The sequence below is a fragment of the Opisthocomus hoazin genome, chromosome 2 (genome assembly GCF_030867145.1).
Source record: "Opisthocomus hoazin isolate bOpiHoa1 chromosome 2, bOpiHoa1.hap1, whole genome shotgun sequence".
In the NCBI taxonomy this organism is placed as follows: Eukaryota; Metazoa; Chordata; class Aves; order Opisthocomiformes; family Opisthocomidae; genus Opisthocomus; species Opisthocomus hoazin.
Window position 1 is genome coordinate 73,489,616 of NC_134415.1, and position 22,893 is coordinate 73,512,508.

At 38.0% G+C, this 22,893-nt stretch overlaps 1 protein-coding gene across 4 annotated transcripts in view; it reads left to right on the forward strand.

The window, feature by feature from the left end:
- Positions 1 to 727: 727 nt before the first annotated feature.
- Positions 728 to 22,893, forward strand: part of TBC1D32 (TBC1 domain family member 32) — an 87,704-nt gene continuing 65,538 nt past the window's right edge. For 2 of the 4 annotated variants that reach the window (XM_075414146.1, XM_075414149.1), the window contains exons 1-15: positions 728 to 817; positions 3,091 to 3,245; positions 7,112 to 7,270; positions 10,061 to 10,238; positions 10,885 to 10,956; positions 12,123 to 12,248; positions 12,961 to 13,039; positions 13,179 to 13,279; positions 13,366 to 13,427; positions 13,924 to 14,068; positions 14,799 to 14,858; positions 16,610 to 16,709; positions 17,005 to 17,142; positions 18,530 to 18,622; positions 18,877 to 19,019. In XM_075414146.1, coding sequence (XP_075270261.1) covers positions 3,091 to 3,245; positions 7,112 to 7,270; positions 10,061 to 10,238; positions 10,885 to 10,956; positions 12,123 to 12,248; positions 12,961 to 13,039; positions 13,179 to 13,279; positions 13,366 to 13,427; positions 13,924 to 14,068; positions 14,799 to 14,858; positions 16,610 to 16,709; positions 17,005 to 17,142; positions 18,530 to 18,622; positions 18,877 to 19,019 — 1,611 coding nt within the window. In that variant the 5' untranslated portion in view covers positions 728 to 817. Of the gene's footprint in view, positions 818 to 3,090; positions 3,246 to 7,111; positions 7,271 to 10,060; positions 10,239 to 10,884; positions 10,957 to 12,122; positions 12,249 to 12,960; positions 13,040 to 13,178; positions 13,280 to 13,365; positions 13,428 to 13,923; positions 14,069 to 14,798; positions 14,859 to 16,609; positions 16,710 to 17,004; positions 17,143 to 18,529; positions 18,623 to 18,876; positions 19,020 to 22,893 lie in introns of those variants that run through there. The other 2 variants (XM_075414147.1, XM_075414150.1) reach the window with 2 other exon arrangements.

Genomic DNA, 22,893 nt, shown 5'->3' on the forward strand with positions numbered 1-22,893 from the left:
GCATTTCTGACATAAAGAGTAAAGGATTAATATCTACAGTGTGCCACCTTACACGCTAGCACTGTCATACATCATTGTAAGTGGTTTTTTTAGCTTATTTCCGTTTGTTACAGCTAAGCTAATGGAAAATGATTTCAAACCAAAATGCTTTTGCTGTTATGTCTGTATTTGTTGAATCAGCGAGAATCCTGTTTGCTCTTTTTGCAGTATTGCCTCCACCCCAGGAGGGGATGAGGCGTTAGAAAACATCCCGCCGTTCATATTTTTACTGGTTTTATTTGCTGAGACACTCTGCTCCCCTGCTGATGTAAACCGGGAGCGGGGAACTTGGCCACAGCGCTGGGAGCGGGGGCAGCTCCGCATCCATCTTTCCCCCGGTCAGTGCTGCCACCTCCGCCTTACATCGTGTGGCCCAGGGAGCGGGGGCCGCTGAGGCGCGCTGCGAAGAAGGACCGCGAGAGCCAGAGCAGCCTCCGATGGAGACCGTTTTATCCTTGAAACCGTTGCCCGAGCGGCTCCGGGGCCGCCGGCCTCCCGCCCTGCCCGCCCCCGCCGCGACGGAGGGTGCTGGCGCGGTACTGGGGCCCGTAGCCAGCGAGGGTCGAGACCCCCGCCCCGGGGCGGGCGGGGACAGCGGCAGAGCCCGGCCCGGGCGGGCGGCGGGGTGAGGCGGCCCGGCCCTCCCGCGCCCCGCCGGCCTCTCGCGATGTTGCTCAGGGCCCCGCGAGACTCGGCAGCGGGCGCAGCCGGTTGTTAAGGGCCGCCGCCCGGGGAGACGCGCGGCCGGCGCGACGGGGAGGGCAGCCGCCGCCTTAAGGTGATTCCCACCGGCCTGGGGGGCTGGGTGCGGGGCGAGGAGCCGGCGAGGGCCGCGCACCGCTACGCTCCTCTCCGCGACGCGCGGCGACCGGCGGGGCCCAGCCGGGCCGCCCGGAGCCTGGGGCTGGGCGGAGCGCGGAGTGCGGGGCCCCAGGGCCGGGCCGGGCCGGGCCGGGCCGGGGAGCGTCTCGGAGGCCCCGGGGGGGGAGGCGAGCTGCGGCAGCCACGGTGCTAAACCGGTGCCTGAGGCGAGCGCGTCCAGGGTGCCCTGGCAGAGCCCCTCTGCCCTGTCCGCCGCGGCGTGAGGGAAGGGCCCGGTCAGATTTGGCCCCTTCTCCTGGCGCTGTTGAAAAGACGAGCCGCTTCCATGCGTGAGCTGTCGTCAGAAGCCTGCTGACTGCCCCAGACTGTAGGCAGCTGAGGGGACAACTGCAATCGAGAGGGAGCAGGAATTCTCGCGTGTTAACGGCTGTCGTTGGTTTGTTGCTAAAATTGCCACTTATGTTTTGGTTCAGAACCTTCCTGAAGTGAAGGCTGGTGTAAGGAGAGATGCTGGCTGCAGCAGGCCCCTTCCGGAATCGCCCCGTCGGTTTTGGGGCAGGCTTTGCAGCTGTGGGACAGTGCCGGGAAAATTAATTTGAACTTGAAAGCACTGCACAGGCTGGGGTTGGTGTACAGTTTCTTAGGGAGAAAATGATAGTTTAAATTTTTCATGGAAACTGCATGGGCCATATGCCTGCTGGAAAAAAAAAGCCAAACCACCACAGAAACCAAATGCAACAAACCACAAACCTGTACAAATGAGTTTTAAGATAAATATCTCTGTCAGTGATTGTGTAAGTCGAATAAGACTTTTCAAAGCAAACTGGAGGTGAAACTACAGTATACTCGTGATTTGTCTTTATGAATAATTTGAGTGGGGCTTTGCACTGATTGCCAGCCAGTATCCAGATGAAAATGCCTAGTTATGCCAAAATAACAAGTGAAGTTTTTTGCAGAGCAGTAGGATAATACCACGGTAAGGTCAAAAGATAAGACTTATTAGACCTAAAAATGCATTGACTTTGATTAAAGATCTTGAGACTGTAATGTACAAGAGGGCTGCAAATCAGGGAGCTAAGATTATTACAAGGGATTTTTTTTTTTTTTAATTTTAATGCTATTTCTAGTAAGACTATTAAGTTAATGTTGAATTATGGTTGATCAAAATAAAATGTTCTGCAACTGTGCCACTTACCGGAGAGAGCTACGAGCTCAAGGAATCGTTACCTTTCGTAAAGGGTAAAGCCTCCAGCTGGTGCTATATGGCTCTGATTTTTTTGTTAATTAATAGTATTTAAGTTTGAAGAAGTGATTTATTATATTGCCTCTTCCAAGTGTGCATAGTGTTTATTCACAGGTGCTTAGAGAGTCTTTGATTTAAAAAAAAAAGTCGGAGGTCTCACAATCATTCTTCCTCAAATAGATTAGAAATATATGAGCTAGAACTGCCACTGGGAGTTGGAAGTATTCCTTGTCATATAGAGAAGTTTAAGCCATGAGTTTAGGTTAATTAATTAATCAAGATAGAAACAGAGCTTATGGGTTTTTTTGCAACCTTTGAAAATTAAACTTAGAAGACAGTGTCTTCTGGACTTGACAGATATTTCCAGTTTCTTACTGCTGCTGCTCCTAGTTTTTCCCAGTAGCTGTAGTGTTAAATTGGCAGGAGTCTTGTCACATCACTACAGTTGATTACCCCAGGGAAATTAAACAGTTCTGACAGTTGCACCTGGCCCTTGTTGCTTGCAAAAACTGCCAGCACCTTCAGTCATTGGCTTGGCAACAGCTCTGAGTAGAGGGATCCAAAAGTTAGAGCTGGGTAGTAACGGTGGATGAGAAGCAGCTGAGAGATTTATAGAGGTTTCTCATCAAGATACAGCCATTACATCTGTAAAAACTCTTTTTTGTTTTTTTAAATTATGGTGTAGTCTTGTGCAAATCCTCAAGCAATGACGAACAGGAATATTCAGGCTTTTCTTAATGCAATATCTGATTTCAGAATGTTGTACTAAGGTAACAGGAGGTTTATTAAAACTGATTTGATTATTTTGTTTGCAGTTTGTCTGAATATAAGCTCTATCAAATATTTCCTGACTGTGATTGTGTCATCTGATGTTGTTAACAGGAAAAAGTGGCAATTTAAGGGATTTATACTTTTCTTAGCATCTTGAGGGAAGGAAAAAACCCGAAACTATGAGAGCTTATTATTGTTACATTTGCTTTACACAGATGTCGCACTTTACAAGCAAAGATGAAGCTCTGTTACAGTCTATGCTTAGACAGCTGCTGCAGAGTGTGAAGGAAAAAATCACCAGAGCCCCATCAGTAGAATGTGCAGAAGAGATTCTCTTGCATTTGGAGGAAACAGATGAGAATTTTCACAAGTAAAAATACTTTTGCTATTTTTAGTATTGTGAAGGAGGTGAAATGTGTTGAACTATGTTATTCCTGGGAGACGTTTATAATTTATATTGCTGTGTGAATGTGTATGTATTTATATATAGATATTCCTGTCACTAATCAACTCTCAAAAGATGCTAACTTAGAAAATAAAATTAATGTTGCAATTTTCCTGGGTTTTTTTTCCTTTTTTTTTCATTCTTGATAATATATTTTTACTCTAAGAGTAATTGATGAGCCATTTGTGAGGAAGGAACTTACAAAACTACCTAACTTTGCCAACTCTGATGCATGTGTACTTGTAATCTACTAAATGCACACGTGAACAGAAGCTAGAAGTCCTCGCTATAGGCGTTCAGGCAGTATTTCTGACACCTGCTAGGCAATATAATGTTATTTTTCAAAATAAGGTAAATTTTTTTAGAAGGCTACTTGGCTTCCATATGTGATTAGAATCATAGAATCATAGAAAGCTTTGGGTTGGAAGGGACATTTAGAGGTCATCTAGCCCAGCCTCCTTGCAGAGAGCAGGGACACCTTCAGCTAGACCAGGTTGCTCAGAGCCCCGTCCAACCTGGCCTTGAATGTTTCCAGGGATGGGGCCTCCACTGCTTCTCTGGACAACCTATTCCAGTGTTTCACCATCCTCATGGTAAAAAATTTCTTCCTTATCTCTAGTCTACATCTACCCTCCCTTAGTTTAAAGCCATTGCTCCTTGTCCTGCCACAAGAAGCCCTGCTGAAAATATTTTCCCCGTCTTTCCTGTAGGCCCCCTTTAGGTCCTGGAAGGCTGCTATAAGGTCTCCCCACAGCCTTCTCTTCTCCAGGCTGAACAGCCCCAACTCTCCCAGCCTTTCCTCATAAGAGCAGTGCTCCAGCCCTTGGATCATCATGATTGTTCTGTCTGGCTTGTATTACTGAACCCTTGTACGTCTTATCAGGTAGTCATTCTTTTAATTTATGCTTTGAATAAGGCAGAAATGAATCCCCATCACACTTCTGTTAAATCAGGCTTGACAGGTTGACCTCAATTACATGCGATCTTGATTTCTGGAGCCCACTCTCCTCTTTCCTTTCCATGGTGTTCTAACTTGGTTGTTTTTTAGTACATGGGAGATTTTTAGTATGCATTTGTAACAAGTCAAGAGAATATCAAGCTGAAATGACATTGAAGAGATTTTAGTAAGGACCAGAGTTGCTTTGTCAGTGGTACAAGTTAGGTAAAAGTAAGTGGACTAGAACTAGGGTTTATCTAAAATTTCACTATAATTTTAAGACGTTCATGCCTTTGTATCTTCTGAAGATGCTAAATGCTTTAAAATGTACAATTTTTATTTGTATTACAAATTATATCAGATAACACTTTTGTTTACAGTCTTTTGAATTTTGAGCATCAGGTTACTAGGTGACAAGCATGAGAGTTAAAAAGTTGGTTATAAGCATAACAAAGTTGAAAATTACATGTAATTTTGAAAGAAAAAAAAATTTTATTTAAAGAAAGACATATACAGTGAAAAAACCCAAACAACTAAAAACCTGTGGAATTACTTCTGTCAAAATTTATTCTGAGGACTTATTAGGAAAATACCTAGGATGAGGGAGTAAAGTCTACAACTGGTACAAACAAGGCTTAGATAGCTTTCTCTGTTAGAACAGCAAAACCATGCCATCCATTACTTTTTCTGGTAGGTTAAAAGGTTGGTGATCCAAAAGATACTTTCTTTTAATTAGAAAAATTTTAACTTGCATTTAATGGAAAATCAAGTGATGCTTTAAGTGCAGAATATGAGCGTTACTCTCTGGCACTGGAATATTTCTGGAGATATTCTAGTCTTGTTCATGATCCATGGCAGTATGGGTTGGTTTTCATGGAAGGTCAGAGAAATCATGTGGTGTTTTATTAGTGAAACCATTAAGAAACTTTCTCTTTGACCCTTACCCCCCTCTTATTTTAAATTATGATATCTTAGTACTGTGTTTTTGGATTGTCCAGTCCACTAGTTCAGCTCAGCATTTTGATCAATGCTGTTTCTGCCTCACAGTTATTTTGCCTCAGTAATTTATCAGATTTTGAGGCCTTACTTTATCCTTTGTTCCCATTTTGATGTAGAAAAGACAGAAACACAGGATCCTTAGAAAACTAATAAAAGGGAAAATTCAAGTTCAAAATTTATGTGCAGGATTTTTAACTATATAAGCAGCATGTTTTCTGTTGTATTTTTTCCTTAAAGTCTTTTTTTTTCCCCCCTTCCCTGGTGCTTTGTAAGCCCAACTAAGTCAGTCTAACTTGGTTCTGCGTGTGAAGAAGCAGTTCTTTTATTGCTAAAACACTTGTTACAAAACATTTTTAAGGTGGAAGAATGATGCAGAGGATCAAGGCTAGGACATCAAGCAGGCATAAACTTAGTGGCATGAATAATGATGTGATTGCTGTGTATTTCACAGCGAAGCAGTCACTGCAAAAATGTGTACACTGGAAATGTTACAGTCATAAAACAAATGGCAGAAAGTTTTATGAAAGCTTTCATTCAGTGGAGAGTCGTGTGCAATTTCATTACTGCAGAAGTAAAAAGCCAGCCTTGAAGACAAATGAAAATGCAGATAACATGTTTGCATCTTTCTTGAGATATATTTCTGTTACTTTCATTGAGAACAAAATTGATGTAGGAATGGAAATAAGTGGGAAATGAAAAAAAAAAGAAAGACAGTTATACCTGATGGAACTTGAGGACTTGAGGTAGGCCATCCAGTGAGGATGTATGTGTCATGATACAAGACACAATTTTCTGTGCTTATTTTTTGATGTATCTTTAATGCAGTCTGTTGGTTTTTTTTTTTTTCGTATCCAAGAAAGGCAAAAGCTGCTGCCTGTTGTAACTGTTGCTTTTATTTCTGTTTGCATTTTATAGCTTTGGACTCTGTACCTACATGGTGAACTGACTTTTTGGATTTTTTTCATTCTGTATTTATCCAAATTAACACAATGTAGTTGCACATCTGCATTTGGTATAATGAAAATATAATGATGCGTCTACTGCTCATGTATGATAACTTTTTTTTTTTTTGCCTTGTCCTTTATACAAATCAGAAGACTAACCCAAAAAATGTTTATATATTCTGAGTAGTACTTGTTAGCAATTTCTGTAGCTAATACAGAGTCTGAGGACCCAGTGAGTCTTCTGTTTGAAATCCCCCTCTGATTATTATTTTGTTTAAACAAGTTTCTGTGGGTATCTAAGAATAAGAGTGCAAAGTACCAGTTTCCTTGTGTTTAACATGTACATGTAATCACAGACAGCTAGTTTGTCAGTTTGACTGAATGAGATCTGCATACGGTCGTGACACACAGACTTTCACAAGCCTGAGACATGTTCAGGTGCTAGAATGTATAAATTGGATTTTCTGTGTTTCTTCTCATTTTGTGTATATACAGCATAAATAATACCAGCTGGATATACCGTAAGATAGTGCTGTGTTCAGGATGCTCTGAGTAATGTTTCTTTTGGAATTTTAATTTGACATTTCTTGATATTCTGTGATTTTTGTCTACAAAACCATAACCTTTTGTCTGAATAGATCTTTATGTTTAGAAGAACATAAGTAAATTAGAAACTATTTGTTTTTTTTTTTTGTCTTGGAATATGCCAATAATGACCATAATGAAGAAAATAAAACTTTATTGTGGTTTTTTACACCGTTGAAGTTTATTTCTCTGCAAGTCATAAACCCTTACCTTAAATTAACAGGTCTGCTGGGAGAGAAGATAATGACTGTTAATATAAAGTTGAAAATGTTTGGCGGTGAGTTCAAGGAAATCTGTTACATTTTATTTTTGTATATTTGTTGCAGCTATGAGTTTGTGAAATACCTTAGAGAATATATAAATAATACTGTGGGATCTGTGATTGAAGAAGAAACAGAAAAATGTTCTGCTCAAAATCAGGGTGAAGTATCTGGCTATGACACACTTGTCCAACATGTTACTAAGAAGACCCGTGAATCAAAAGAGTGAGTATATACATGTAATTCACATTTTTGTTTCTTCTTGGTATTTGTCTTCCTTTCTTCTTTCCAGAACTCATTCTGAAAAAACAAATTCTGAACCAGTAGGTAACAGAAGTGATTCTTGTTTTCAAAAATCAGTGTTAATCAATTCAGATATTCCCACCACTGCAGTTTGTCATGCTTCCTCTCACTCTGAAATTAAGATTATGAACTATTGCATGAAAAGATCGGTAGCAAATCTGTGAACTTTTTGAGGTATCTAGGACTGGAGTTGGGCTGGGGCAAGATTTGAGAGAAGAATCACTACTTCGTACTGTTTCACTAGCTGCAAATTAAATTCAGTTGTGGTATGGAAGTTGGACTGAAAGAAAAATTGGTTTTACCAGGTATTAAAGTTCGATAATTTCATTAGATACAAAGGGAGAGTCTGCATGCTAATGCTGTTTTCTAAAAAAAAAAAAAAAAAACATTTTTTAAGACTGCTTGCTTGGGATCTGGCCAGGTGTCCTGCGAGAGTAGTATGTTTAGTCAGATCTGCTTTCATTGGCTACTTTAAAAATTGAGCTTTGAGCTATCTTGCTTTGTATTTTATTGTACGTGCAAAGATATTTCTGCAGTGCTGTCCGCATAACGTAGAATTGGTATGTGGATGAACTGTGTATAATGATCCAAGATTTTTTGACTCAGACTGTCAGATGGCTATAAATCAGTAGGTGTGCGAAACCATGTATCAGCTTATTACAGAGTCTACGCTCCAAATTAGTTGGCTTTGAACACTGTATTTAGTAAAGAAGCCTTAAACAGAAAAATCTCTGTGAGTACCAGTTAAATTCTTTTTTTAGTCATCTCTTCCCTACTAATTTTATGCACCTTCCTATGGACATTGAAATAACTTTTCCTTGGAATACAGAGGCTAATAGCTCTCTTACTGAATTTTCCTGCTTTGGATTTTGAATTTGCGTAGGCAGATAATTGCCATGATTCTTTAAAGCAGTGGTCAGTAGTACTTACAAAATGGATTTTTATACAGCTGTTGTTTCCAGAAAATATGTACAACTTCAAAGGTTTAGTCTATATATCACATTGTTTTCAGAATTCCTGTACAAAATCTAACTACATCATAATGCTTAAAGCGGTTCTAAAAGTATTGTTTCTGTAATTAAATCAAACAGTATACTTATGTCATCTTAGTGGATCAGATCCTTGCCTCTATCTTTAATTGTCATAGAAAGCTATGATGAGGGCTTTACTGAGGTTGAACCATTACAGTGTGAAAATGATGGAATTAAAGTGAGCACTTGAAATAGTGAATGTTGACAAATTAAAAACAACTGACTAACTCCACACTCTTTTATCATCAGTGGTCATTTTAGTGTTGCAAAGGAAGAAAACAAGAAAGACAATATTTGGCTCTCATGTTGTAGCCACTAAAATGATTTTACACAGTACTTCAGCTGAACTATTTTTTCCACTCATTGCACAATTTTAACTTTGTTTTCATCTCCCTTTTTAGTGGAACTAGAATTTTACTGTGATGCCTGTTGTTTACTATGTGTCCTCAGTAAGAGGACCTTCTTCTGTTCTAGAAGATTTTATTTTCTGTTTGTTTTCAGACGGTTTCTTACCTAGAATTACACAGAAATAGGTTTTATGGACCATGCTTTTATAGGGTCCTTTTCTTGTCACCTGTCTCCAAGCATTCTGAACTCTAATCGAGCATTATTGGGTCTCTCTGTGATGGTCTTGATATCATTTCAGGATCATTCAAGGTTCCAGTTTTGTTTGTTGCAATTACGCATTTTCTGTGGTAGGTAGTATGCTTAAAGGTTTTTATGGAGCAAAATACATTAAGGGATTTACCTCCTTAGTGATACGTTCTGTATTTTCATAGTAGTACAGTCATTTATGTTACAAAGCTGTTATTAATCAACTACACTTGCTTTTATTTTCACCTAGAAAATAGATGTTAGGATGACTGTTTTTCAAATTAGGCTGTTTGTGTCTCTTTCAACGATCAGGACGTTAGGGTTCTTGTGCTCTTTAAAGTTGGTGAAAGAAGCTCCAATAAACTATGTCCATATGTTATATTTTTAATTTGAGAGGTAGGAGGATATTAAAGCACAATATGGTAATTTATATCTTTGGTGACTGTAAAATAAGTAATAGTAGCCTTTAAGTAAAAAATAATTTGAAATAAAATATCAGCTTTTTTCAATAGGATATTTTTCTGAAGCAGCTTTTATTGTGAATTATTATGTGGTTATTATTATTCAATTTATGTAACTTAGAAAAACCCTGGTTTTGTCAAAAGAAAATTGTTTTGTGTGCATGACCTGTACTCAAGATCTTGAGTTAGGATCTCTTCTACTGGTTCTGCTCGAGGCTTATCGCAGAAGAAGAATTGGATGTTGAACTTGAAGAAACATAAACAGTAACAAGGATGAGAACTTGCCTGTTTACTCAGGGGCAGATTCTCCCTTTTAGGGTATTCATGTTGTTCTTTCTTAAGAATCTCCTAGAACAGGATTATGTTAGTGCTATTTCATTGAATGGTTTTAGAAGGGCAAAAAGGAATTTTATTAAATTTTAAAATTGTGTTAAATCTGAAACACTTAAGGTACATGCATGTTTTGTTGCTCATTTTTGATTTACATTTGTTTTTCATAAATTTCTGTAAATTCAGTGAGTTTGGGTCTGAAGAGCATTATGCCATATTCAGTTATTCAGGATTTATTGATTTTTTAATTAGTGATTTTAATGCTCTTTAATATTAAAATCTTCTTTCCTTTGAAGATACAAGGAAATGATGCATGCCTTGAAGAATGTCATGATGGTTGTGGTAGAATCTTTGGTTAACAAATTTGAAGAAGATCGGATGCATAATAAGGAGCTGGATAGTAAACCAAAGAAAGACCGTCAGAGTGGCTATTACACAGACAACTGTTCTGACAGTGACTCCTCATTCAACCAAGTACAAAGTATTTTCTCTCTATGTTACGAAATAAGCATAGTACTCCAAAAATTGTGAAGTTTCTGTCGGTGGAGATTGAGTAGCAGCCCTAGAAAAAGATTCATCCTTCCTATCTTTGATATATACTGAAACAAATTAATTACCTTTCACTCTGAAGTACTAAGGTTATACTAGCTGTGTAACCTTTAGACAGCATATGCTAAATGGGAAGAGTCTGATGCCTCTCTGCTCTGAAGTACCTGTGCAAGTACTGCATAAAAAAAGATAAAATAATGGTGAAAGCAACACATCATCTAACTTTTTGTGATTTTACTTTAGGAGCCAAGTAATGTGCAGTTCATTTCCAGACTACTGCACTATGCTATATTACTTACTGAATTAATTGTTATAAGGGATTTTATGAAGATACAGGAAACTTATAAGTAAAGCAAAGCAAAATATGTAAGGAGAATTTTGTTGCTGTAAATTTAACTTTCAGCAAGCGACAGAAAACATTTAGAATATTGACTTTAATGTTAAAATAGTGCAGATGTTGAAGTCCTAATTATTAAAAGTAAATTAGATATCAGAAAGAGTGATGATTTTAATCTTCTGCTGTTCAGTTTAATGAAGTATTCTAATGGGCATTTTATAATGTGCATTACAGAGTTATGCGTTCATGAGTCAAGAACAGTTGCAGCTGCTTGTAGAAAGGCTTGACCCTGTTCAGCCTAAGGAAGTAAGTTTCAAAGAGGAAATAAAATGTTAATAGGAACGAATGTTTATGGCGTATTGGAAAACAGCCTGTATGTACCTAAGAGTTCATGCATACCTACGTGGAATCTTGTCTTTGTTGGTTTGTATATCTTAGCTTCGTTGTACCAACTGCTCTGCATTGTGGTGTTTCAGTGTTCATAATCATCGGGTTCAAAGGGTAGTGTTGCAGCAAGTATCTTATTTTTTTTGTTAGGAGTTTATGTGTGATAGATGAGCGATTTTAGTTTGGTTAAAGATCTTCTGTGGCAAATAAAGTTGTTGAAGCTTGTTCTCCTGTGTATGTGCCCTTGCCCTTCGTAACTTCATGTTGTGCTTTGTGTAACCCCTGTCAGAAGAGGGATTGGCCAACAGGCTGCTGCCAGATGGAATGTATAAAGTCCAGGTTAGGTTTGCCTTCCTGTCAGTGACACTTTTGGGTCTTTAACCACCAATCAGCACCAACTGCTGATATTTTTGAAGCGTGGTGAAACATTGTTTTGAGAATACTGTCTCAGTAAGATTTGTTTGGAGTTGTCTGGCCCTTGAAAAAGGCATGGTAGATGGGAGCTGGTATAAACACTGTGATCGAGTTTTTTTTGGAAAGCCAGGTAAAAAGTCTGAGGCTATTAAATATTGTTAAAATTTCCTACAGTTTGTCTCAGTATTATGAACTAAATTACTGGAGATTACAGTTGTCTACTAAATAGAACAAAAAGAAGTTCTTTTAAATTATGTAGATTATAATGCGGATGAAAATTCACCAGTAAAACATAGTTATGTTATCTCTGTTTCCACTTTCCCTTACTGACTTTTTAGAGAGCTGCTAGGTACATTTATAGTATTTGGTGGTAGTTTCTTACATTCCCTGATAAAAAAAAATACTTGTAATCAAGCAAAAAATAGAGCATATTCCTTGCATCCAGTATTGAAAACCTATAGAAAATGGTTTTATTGCTTCTTCAAATACATCTTTGGGTTGTTTTATCTAAATCACCATAAAAACAGAGCAGAAGATAAGGACTCTGGAATTCATTTTCTTGTTCTACATCTAGGTCCTGTTCCTTCCTTCCTCCAAATTATATTGTAAATTATGTGTTTGAGAGGTTGCTGTGAAGGTTTTTGTGGTGTTTATCTTTTTGACCACTTCAGGTTCGCCAAGAAGCATTGCAGACGCTGTGCTTTGCCCCTCCCTCTGATATACTGAACTCTGAGAGTTGGCCAAATCTGCGCAGGCATCTAACGATGTCTCTGTCAGATCCTGATGCGACATTCAGCGTAAGATAATGTTCTGTATTTACTTCTCAGATGTGTAGCCTTAGTAAAGAGTGGTGAAGAGGAATAAGAAGTTACATGTGTTCTATGAGTAGTCCAGCAGGGTCCCGAGACATTTTATTCTTTCTGTATGCATCAGATAAACTCTTTTTGAAGTAAAAAGAACTGTATGATTCCAGTAGGTCTTGATTTAAAGGATTACAAGAGGATTTCAGTAGGATTTTTAGAGACTTGAGTTCTCATTTATGTGTCTTTTAATGAGAATGAAGAGGTTTGAACGTCTTTTAGCAAATAGATGGAAAAGAAATTGGCAAAACTCTTCTTTAAAACATCATGTTAATATTTCTTAAGTCTGGTGTATGCTCCATGATGATGAGAAAATGATACATAGTAATACACAGGCAGTGATGGGGGGGGCAGCTGTGTAAACTGCTTTGAAGTTATTTATTATGCCAATTAAGCCTTTTTTTTTTTCTTTGTATCTCAACGAGGCTTTGTATTGGTGCTGTCAGTTACAGTATTTGAGTAAAATTTCCTTTGGACTGGAGGTTTCTGTAGTGCCACACTGTGTATTTTATAAAATGTGCTTCACATCTGTAGATATATCTGAGCAATGTGTCATATTAAGAATAATGATATGACATACTGATTATTGTGCAATAATAATACACAGTTACGTGATTACTTAATACATTGCTTGCTTTTTCTCCCTTAGGAGAAAATTCTTAGGTTCTATGCAAAAAGCTTTTCTTCTTCTCCATTTAACATGACAAGAGAAGTCTATACGAGTTTAGGTATGTGCATTTAATTACATGTAAGTCTTCATGAGTCATGTACTTCCTGAAAATCAGTTAACTTTTATAATCGAGCTCTGTAATAGTCTGTTTTGCCACCATTATCATGGAGGTGAGGGGTTTTTTCCTTCTTTTTTAGCAAGACACTTGGAGTTGTACTTTCTTTCTGGAGAATATTCTCTTCGTATTTCAGCTGGTCTGGATGTATCTAACACAGACATAAATCGTTTACTTAAAAAGGTATAAATGAACTTTTCATGCCTTTTTTGTCATTACTGAAACATTGTGCATTATTTATTTTTTAATTTTAATAATTATGTTTTCAGGTCCGCCTTTTAAATGAGTACCAAAAGGAAGCTCCCTCTTCCTGGATTCGTCATCCGGAAAAGTACGTCACCTGCAAAAACTTGTCACTGTTTCTTAATTTAATGATTTTCGACATATAATTAGATGTGTATAATTTTAGCAAAAGGTTGATTACAGGATGGACTGATGACTGGTCAGTGATAAGAGGGGGAAATATAAATAGAGGGTGGGAAAAGCAGAATAGGGAAGTTGCATAGGAGTCATATTAAGCTGCTTACTTAGCTTTTGAAATGTTCTAAGTGCTTTTTAACAAAAATAATTTGGGTGTTTTACAAAGTAGCGAGTTAATAAAATATGTAATAATGTAGGAGAATACACACATACATAGTTGTTAGTTTTATTCGTGGTAATACAAAGAATTAATATCCTTACAAGATCAAGTTAAAGATAATGTTGTTGATATTTGTGATTTATCTGAACAATGAGATTTTACCAGAAGTTTGTTCCTGAGTATTACTGGTGGAAAGATTGAAGTGATTTTTGTTTTCTGTTCATTTTTTTCCTATTTTTCTCATAAGGTACATGGAAGAAGTAGTGGAGAGTACCTTTTCACTTTTGTCAGTAAAACATGGGCTAAATCATCCTGCCTCTCTAGATTTCTTGAGTCCAGTCTACTTCTTGGCTCTGCTAGATATCAAAGCAGTATGGTTTAAAAAGTGGACGGTAAGCAAAACAAAACCAACCCGGCCCAACAACCCGTAACTTGTTCATGTCTGATGTATTTTGAAAACTTTGATTTATGACTACTGTTATCACAGACACATTGTCACCTGATAACAGCCTATGAGTGCTGTAATTAAGGAAGTCTGGGGATGTTTTTAGGCATTTATGTCCTTTGCCCTTTAACACTACTCTCTCCCTCCATTTCTATTCAGTTACTAGTTTTCATAAAATTTCTGAGAGCTTACTGCGCTTTGGGACTTCAGTCCTTTTGTCAAAATTGACTGACAGCTATCAAAAGATAAAAATATTTTTGTGGAGGAAGTGATGAGCATGAAAGTACAGTTACATATATGATATGCTGCACACAACTTGCTAACCTCCAGTGGACATCAGAGTATCTTGCAGCCTAACATGTATAAACTTCTAATTTAGAATTTACATGGCAATGTCAAAACACATTGTCTAGCATTTCAGCTTAACTATTGTTTTTCTGTTTATTGCATGTTCTGCTACATGTTTTACTAAAGACTTTTTTTTTTTTGTCATAAATGTGCTGCAAACAAAAGGCTCGGCTGAGTATAATACTGATTTACACAAGGTGGAGTTCAATATGCTGGATATGTAATGTGCACAGGATCCCTAGCAGAACAGATTCGGAGATAATTTCTACTTTAATTGAAAAATGAAACGTATGTTTGAAGTTGACGTAAGGTGTTTTTTGTCATTTTAGCATGCGTTTTACAGCAGAACAGTGGTTTTTAGGCTTTTGGAAAAGAAATATATAACTTTGGTAAGTATTTTCCAAGGCAGAGTTATGTGGAACTTGTTCTTGCTTTGCACGTTGTGATTTGGTAATTTTTTTTCTCTTTTCGCTTTTGTCAAAGCTATTCAATGTTGTTTAGCTAGATGAGCCTTTTTTTTTTTTTTTTAATATCTTATGGCTTAAATGAATCATTGTTAAATGCAAAGAAGGGTATGTGACCAGCTCTGAGTAAGGGGAGATTTGGATATTTTATAGCGGGTGTTTAGTTAGGAATATTATTTATTAATTTCTTATAGTGCATTCATATTTAGATTTATTTCTGACACTGTATAAGAATATCAAATGGTGCATGTAAAAATACCATAAAAACTGTATGCTGATTTTGGATTTTTGATGGAAAGAGACTAAAAAACCACCATTGTGTTCTTTAAGTTGTGATATGAAGCATTAAGGGTTCAAAGTGTCAGGAAAATAAATCAAACTGGGAATATATCTTTAGTAATGTAGGTGTTAATCCTGTCACATAATCTGTATGAGCAGATCTCTTCGTTGGGGTGGAAGTTCTGTTGTTTTCAGTAAGACCAATACAGATGTGAGATTCATTCATATAGACAGGGCTTTGGCTGTGTTTTGTAAAATCCTGTAATACAAATGAAATATAATGCAAAATATATGTGACTGAAAAAAACTTAAGATGAGAGACAAGGATACAGACAACGAGATGTTTGTCTTGGTTATCTTTATGTGTAGAACAGAGCATAGAATACAGCATGTTCAAGGATGGGGCCAAACTCTTTTCAGTGGTGCCCAGCGACAGGACAAGGGTCAATGGGCACAAACTGAAGCATAGGAAGTTGCGTCTGAACACGAGGAAGAACTTCTTCACTCTGAGGGTGACGGAGCACTGGAACAGGCTGCCCAGAGGGGTTGTGGATTCTCCTTCTCTGGAGATATTCAAGACCCGCCTGGACAAAGTCCTGTGCAGCCTGCTGTAGGAGTGCCTGCTTTGGCAGGGGGGTTGAACTAGATGACCCACAGAGGTCCCTTCCAACCCCGACCATTCCGTGATTCTGTAATGCAATAAAAAATTTGTAATGGGAAGTCCATGAGCAGGGTAGTCTAGTCTAATTTATAAGCATAGAGTAAACATCTGATTAAGTTTTTTTTTTGTTACATATATCTGTATATTTTACTTACACTTGTGAATAAATCTTAGCAGTTCCAAACTGTAATAAATCTAAATGTACTTCTTTTTCATGTGCTATATTTGTGTTTCCTTTCTAAATCCATGCTGATAATTTTTAAACTTTTGCATACGTTGATTAGATGATAATGCTTTGATAATGATACAGCACTTCTGTGAAGAACAATAATAGCACTGACAGCACCCACTAACCAAACTTACAGTTTAGCCAGTGTATTCAAGACAAAGTTTTTCACATGTGGAAAATGAAAATCTTCTATAGTCATGACAATATGGCAATCACAGATTGCCATGAGCTTTTCAAAATACTTGCATGTTCTCTGTACTCTTTTCATAGATTGTCTTAATACTTATAGAGCTGGTAGTGTGATAATGTAATAATAATGGCAATGTCTTGTAATAGCCTTGTAAAATATTGCCTCCTGTTGATTAACTCATCCAAAGCACTGAAACATGAGGTAATTGCAGTGAAGTGGATATTTAGGTTCTTGTGTTAAAGGACAGTACTTGGATACGCAGGAATTACATTACTGTAAAATACAAGTCTTTATGATTTTGTACTTTTTTCCCACAGATTAGGGCAGCTGTCCAGCAATGTCTTGATTATTTTGAATTTTGCAAGGCAGCAGTTAGTAAAAATTCCAGAGTCAATGACTTCTCCCAGCAGCATTGTAGTGAGTATCTTTGCATGTCTTGCATTATATGCACATATGTCCACATTCTCTGGGTCTTTGAGCATGCTACAAGAGGAAGACATTCTATCTGTTCTTTTTATTCCCAATGTTGTGTATGTTGGTCTTTTGAGAGAACACTAATAGCAGTGGTTGGTTACTTAAGCTAACCAACTTTATATACGAAATGGTCCACATATGTTGCAGGTAGTAGCTAGGTACTGTAGATTAAATTAGAAGAGTCAAGTTCTAAAATGTTTTGGTTTTATTGGTTAATTATTATTTATTTATTTTAAAGGTGATAATCAGAACTTTTCTTACACTGGACCAGAATTGCAGTACGCCTGTTTTGTTCATTCGCTGTGCCTTTTAGGGAGACTGTTGATCTATAAGCAAGGCCAAAATCTCTTTCCAGTACAACTGAAAAATAAAAAAGGTAAGGGGAGGGCTGAGGAAAATGGAACCTGTTGAGCACCCCTTACCCGTACTTGATATATGTTTCCACTGCGATACTGTGGGCATTGTTAGGACAAGACTCTGTTCAGTGATCCTGTACCTGGAAACCTTTCTTAAAAGATGGTATAGGCAATTTTGAAAATCTACACAATTTTTTAATCTGTGATGGACGTGATTGAATAGATTGCTTTTATCCTTACGTTTAGTATATATTAATTTCATGTTGAAGGAGAGTTGAATCAGTGTGTAAGTGATTCAGTCTTTCTAGGTATGGGTAATATGTTTTAGCAAAGCAGTTGATGTAATTGGTTGGAAGAGTGACATGCCCAGGGATCAAAACTGTTTTTCAGATGTGAAACAAAATCAGTATTTAAAGCTAATTGCAAATTGAAAACAATTGCTCTGAGCTTAACCTATTAATACAATTAAGGTAAAACAATGGTGGAGGAAAAGGTCGGTGCCTGTGGAACAGAGGTGTTAATAAGGACAGAAGATACACGATGGAAAAGCCTTTGGACAGCCAGAGAAGTCTGCAGATGGTGATACATTGTGCAGGGTTGGCAAATGCGAATGTGTGAGAACAATTGTAGTGTTTCATTACATTATTATCTCTGTTAATTCAGTGTAGAATTCAAAACCTTACTGGATACAAATTCTGAGACTTGTGTTTTAAAGGTATTGTGTCCCTCTGGTTTGAAGATCAGGACTTAATAGATCCAATGCAGAGCAGTTGTGAGGAAGAAATATCTGCTAATCGAGTGCTTTTGTCATTTATGGATTATTTTATAATACCATTCAAGCAGTGATCCATTGGTGATGGTTGCTTTTTTCTCTCCCCTACCGAAGTAACAATCTCACCATCTGTCTTCTTAATAGTGTCCTTCTCAGCTTCATAGATAGCAACCCTTTCCTTACAAATTGTCTGATTTATTGACATAATTACATTAAACTTGGGGCAATAGTTCTCAGGCTGCATTTAGCTATGTTTGTTGTTTTTGTTTCAGACCTGAGGTAGAGTTGTCTGACAGCTTGTCTCTTTTCACTTAATGTAATAGCAAGGTAATGCTTTTTTCTACAGCTGTGTATAGTCAGCATTCTCATACTTTGGCTGCCATTTGTTTGTGGAAGACATGGTAAAATTGCAATTGTCTAAACTGGGACCAAGATAAGCCATACAAGTTGATCATGAAATACTTTGGTAGAGTCCCAGGGACATGCATGTCCTTTGCTTCATCAGTTGTACACATGTTGATTTACTCAATAAAGCAAAGCATTGTTTGCATATATTTACAAAATCCATTTTATTTGTAGAGTTAAAGCGGCACTTTAATTTTCAGAGTAATTTCCTCTTTTTTTTTTTTTAATAGATAGTGTATCCATAACCGATCTGGTGGTATTATTTACTCAGCTTATTTATTACTCTCCAACTTACCCAAAGACAGCTTTGGCAGTGCATGCAGGTAAATGTTTGTTTTTAATATATACTAAGACATATAATTATAATGAGGCATGTGGTAATTTCTTTTGCAGTTTTTAATTTGGGTCTGTTATTTCCGCAGATTTTTCCCTTCCCTTCCTCCCTTACCTTTCCTTCTTCGCTTTAGCAGTTTTAAATCAGTGCTTATCAAAATTATAGTTCAGAAGCATCCACATACACCATATAGATATGTTTGCGTAAGATGAAATATAAACAAGTACTTCTTGTGTTCACCAGAGAATTATTCTCCAACAAGTCTTGTTACGGAGATTCTGCAAGTTATTTGTGATCAAACAGGATGTGCTGCTGAATGTTTATATACGGATGCAGTGATAGATGCCCTGCTTCATCCTGTTCGAAGTTTACTGAGTGGCACAGAGGTTTGTAGTAATCTTCTAAATAAATTTTAAATCTATAGAATATTATAATTTTTCTGTATTTTCTGCATAGAAGATTTATTTAATCACATGAGAACTTCCATAGTATTTTCTACATTAGCTATTATAGTATGCCTTAAATAGCATAGGCCGTCATTCCGATTGGTCAGACAAACTTATTTTCTTGAAATCTTGTGGATAGTAGTGAAAATAGTGCTGTAGTGAGACCATTCCCTTGGGAAAATCACGTAGCTTTTTTTTCCAATGTTTTTGTGTGTCTTTTGCATATTTCTTGGATGCTTATTTGCTCTGCCTGCTATTTAAAAGGTAACCTACGTGTATTCCTTTTTAAATTCAGCTGGCAACTTGAGGTTAGGTGTTCTTAATAATGACTATAGGTAAAATATGTAATTCTTCCTGGAAAATTGTTTTCTGAATTGGTAAAAGAAAGAGGGGTTTTTTTGTTGTTTTGGGTTTTTTTAATATTTCTGTAAGAACTGTAAAAATCTTAGGAAACATTATCTGCCTCTAGGTACTTTAATTATAGTTTCAGCCTGTCCTATTGTTTTGATTGAGGTGATTTAATTGATCTAGGTGACTGTAAGTCTCAAAGACAGAGAGGCTGAGGGCTTGAAATGCCCATGGAGGAGCCTTAGCTGTCTTACGTAAAGAGTCTTTGAGAGAAAGAAATGGCTGAGAAGGTTTGAATTTACTTCCTGAGACTCATGCTTGCAAACACAGTCTGGGTTCCTAACTTAAATACCTCATCTAGGTTCTTGAAGTTGAGTTTTCTTAATATTCTTCAGATTATTTTTTTCAGTGCAGTTTGTTTATTTTTCAGAAAAGACTCTTCATATTAATTTCTGAAAATATTTTTACCTATACAAAAATATTCTAATGCTATTTCAAAAGTGTAAACAGTCAATTTCCAAGTAAATATTTTAAAGCATGTATTTCTGTAAAGCTTTAAACCGTGGTCCTGCAAAAATTTGATCATGTCAGTAATTTAGCTCTTCTGTTATATCTGTGTACTGAGTACAGTAGCAGTGCTTATACATTTTATTATAAGGCTATCTATGGATATTTCTGCAAGGTTAACACTTTCAGTTGTCTTGTTTTTACTGTACATTGCAAAAATTTAGTGCAAGTTTTTTCAAGTACAAAAAAATGACTAAGCCTGCATATGCTTTGAACGCTGATAGTCAAATTTAAAAACGGTACTAAGGGACTACTTCATCAATTTGCTGTGATGGAGGCCTGTGTAATCCCCCAGGCAATCTCTATTCACATGGTATTCTAAAGCATATACAACTGTCTCTCTTCTTTATTAAACATTAGTAGTTAAGAAAGAAATTATCTCAGCATTTAACAGTTCTTTCTGTTCGTTCTTTTTTTTTTGTTTCTGCCGTGCTCAGCTGTCTCTCATAGGTAGCTGAGCTCTTAACAAATTGTAAGCCCTCTTGTGACATAGTAACTGGTTTGTTTAAAAAAAACTGGTCATGTTCAGGAATATTTAATACACAGTAGCTGTAGTAGGTTGGTTATCTGTTGTGAATCTGGAATATGTGATATTTGTTCTAACGAAGGTGCAAATTGTTTTGTATTGCATCTGGCAAACCGATAGCTAGAAAAGGTAGACCAAGTCAGAGTGACCCTCTTCCTCTTTCACAAGAATTTAAACTGTTTTTGCTTCCCAACCAGACCATTGGCACTTCTTAGATGCCCAGGAATCCCAATGCTGGACTCTAATACTGGACCATGCCTGTCTCAAAAGCAAGGCTGTGGCCACGCACGTATCTTCCTTCAGCTGGGGTTGGGGGCTGGGTAGCGCTGGAGCTGCATATGGGGCTGGTTGGTTGTACAGTGGGCTTAGTGAGCAAACAATGCTATTATTTTAGATTTGAGCTGTGAATTCACTCAGGTAAGTGCAAGCCTTACTTGCCTTTTAAGCAGAGTAGTATTGTGTGTCCGTAGTAGAGAGGAGAGGAGAAACTTGGTGGCTATAAGCAGAAGTTATTAGAAGGATCAGTTTGTGAGCAGCAGTATTGACCTTTTGTGCTCTGTAGCCTCTGAGTTGCTGCTGAAGCATAGCTGGTGCAGAACATTGCATTTACATTTTACATAAACAAAGTACCATGTTTGGGGTGTTTTTTGGTATTGCCCAAGGAAAGCAAAATAATAACACTCTTGAAGAAACACTGACAGCATAGTATGTTCCTTTGGTAGAATTGTGAACAATGATACCCAGTAACCTAAAAATAAAAGGTCAGGGAGATTTTTAACCCTCTGTATCACTGAAAATTTTAACTGAAAAAAGAAAGTCTAAATGATACTTTTCTCTTGGGTTACTTTGGCCACCGGCATTAGTAGTAAATTCCTTAATTTTTAAAGTAGGAAGACTATTTATTTTTACTCTGTGCACTATATAAAATACAGAGCTACCTGTAAGAGAAGAAGCAGGAGCTGAATTGCATAGCATTTTAAAAATAATTTCTCATGCGAGTCCAGCTGTCCTTGATGAATGACAGAAGAGTGGAAAAGATTTAAGCAGTGGACTTCAACTTCAGGAGAGTGGTGCTTTGTTCCCCATTCTGACATACTAGATATTTAAGAAGTGTTGCTGGGATCAGTAATCCCTGCTAGCTCATCTCACTGTTGACTGCACTCTGGTGTCCCAGGTGTGGTTAGCAAGAAGCTACCAAAGAGGACTTCTCACTTTGAAAACTGTCCTTCTTCTTTGTAAGTGCGTTTGTATATATGTCATAGGAATTTAGAGTGTTTCTCAGCCCTTGAGTGAGAAGGTGTGCTCTGATTACCTCATGACCAACTTATTGAGGCATATGGACAGGAGTCGAGTTTTGGTTAGCACCTTTAGGACACTGTGTAAGTCCTGCATAATTACAGATGCGGTCTACTGTCAGGCCCTCGGCACGTCTCCCCATTACTTCCCCTCCCCTGGGCTTGTCAACATGGGCTCAGGGCCAGCATGGGTAATAGTGTGAGCATCCAACCTTGGAGAGCGCTGTTTGTGAAAGCTGTGCTAGGAAGCCTCAGCAGAGATTCCTGCAGCGATGTCTCTGCTAAGAAGTCTCAGCATGAACTCACTCCGCTTTCCACTTAGGCGTGTTTTAAGCTGAGATTCTTGTCCTCATTCCCTGCCTGTACTGTGTTGTAGCAGCATGGAAGCCCAGTGTCCCATTGATCTGAACTCACCCACAGGCATGACTTCTTTGCTTGCCTTGCCTCAGACCTGGTTTGTCACTATAGATCCAGTTGCATGGTGATCAGGCTGTGTCTGACCCTGGTTACTGTGTCTGGAGCTGACACTGACTCACTGACTTGGCTTCCTGGCTTAACCTTGGACCTCCCTCATCACTGTGGAAGCAATATGGACTGTTGGGTGAACCTTGTTACTAGCAATGGACCTCCTCTGCTCGCCTTGGGTATGGTGGGACTACCTGCCCATCCAATGGCAAGCCACTGCCTCTGCCTGCCTCGTTATTGCGCTCAGTTCCTGGCTTCTCGTCCCTTGCGGAGCATCCTGACCTTGCTGCTCCCTGACAAGTTCTTCATGGAACACCCATGTTCTCCTTGTCTATTATGGGAATATTGACTTCACTTATTAATAAGCAATGGTAAATTTAGCATTAGTTTGGGTAGTACATTTCATTAGTGATGGTATCAGACCAAACAGCCTGACTCTCAGTGTTAAATGTTCATGTTTGCTTGATTACAGCCTAATTGTGCCTCTACAGTGCTCTGAAGTGAATAAGGAATTGGCAGATGACTTCTGCTTTGCTCCAGTGGGGAAGACTTTTCTCATGATTCATAAGCCGTTTGGTCCTACCACAGCCTATAGGTTAGGTGGACACAGAAG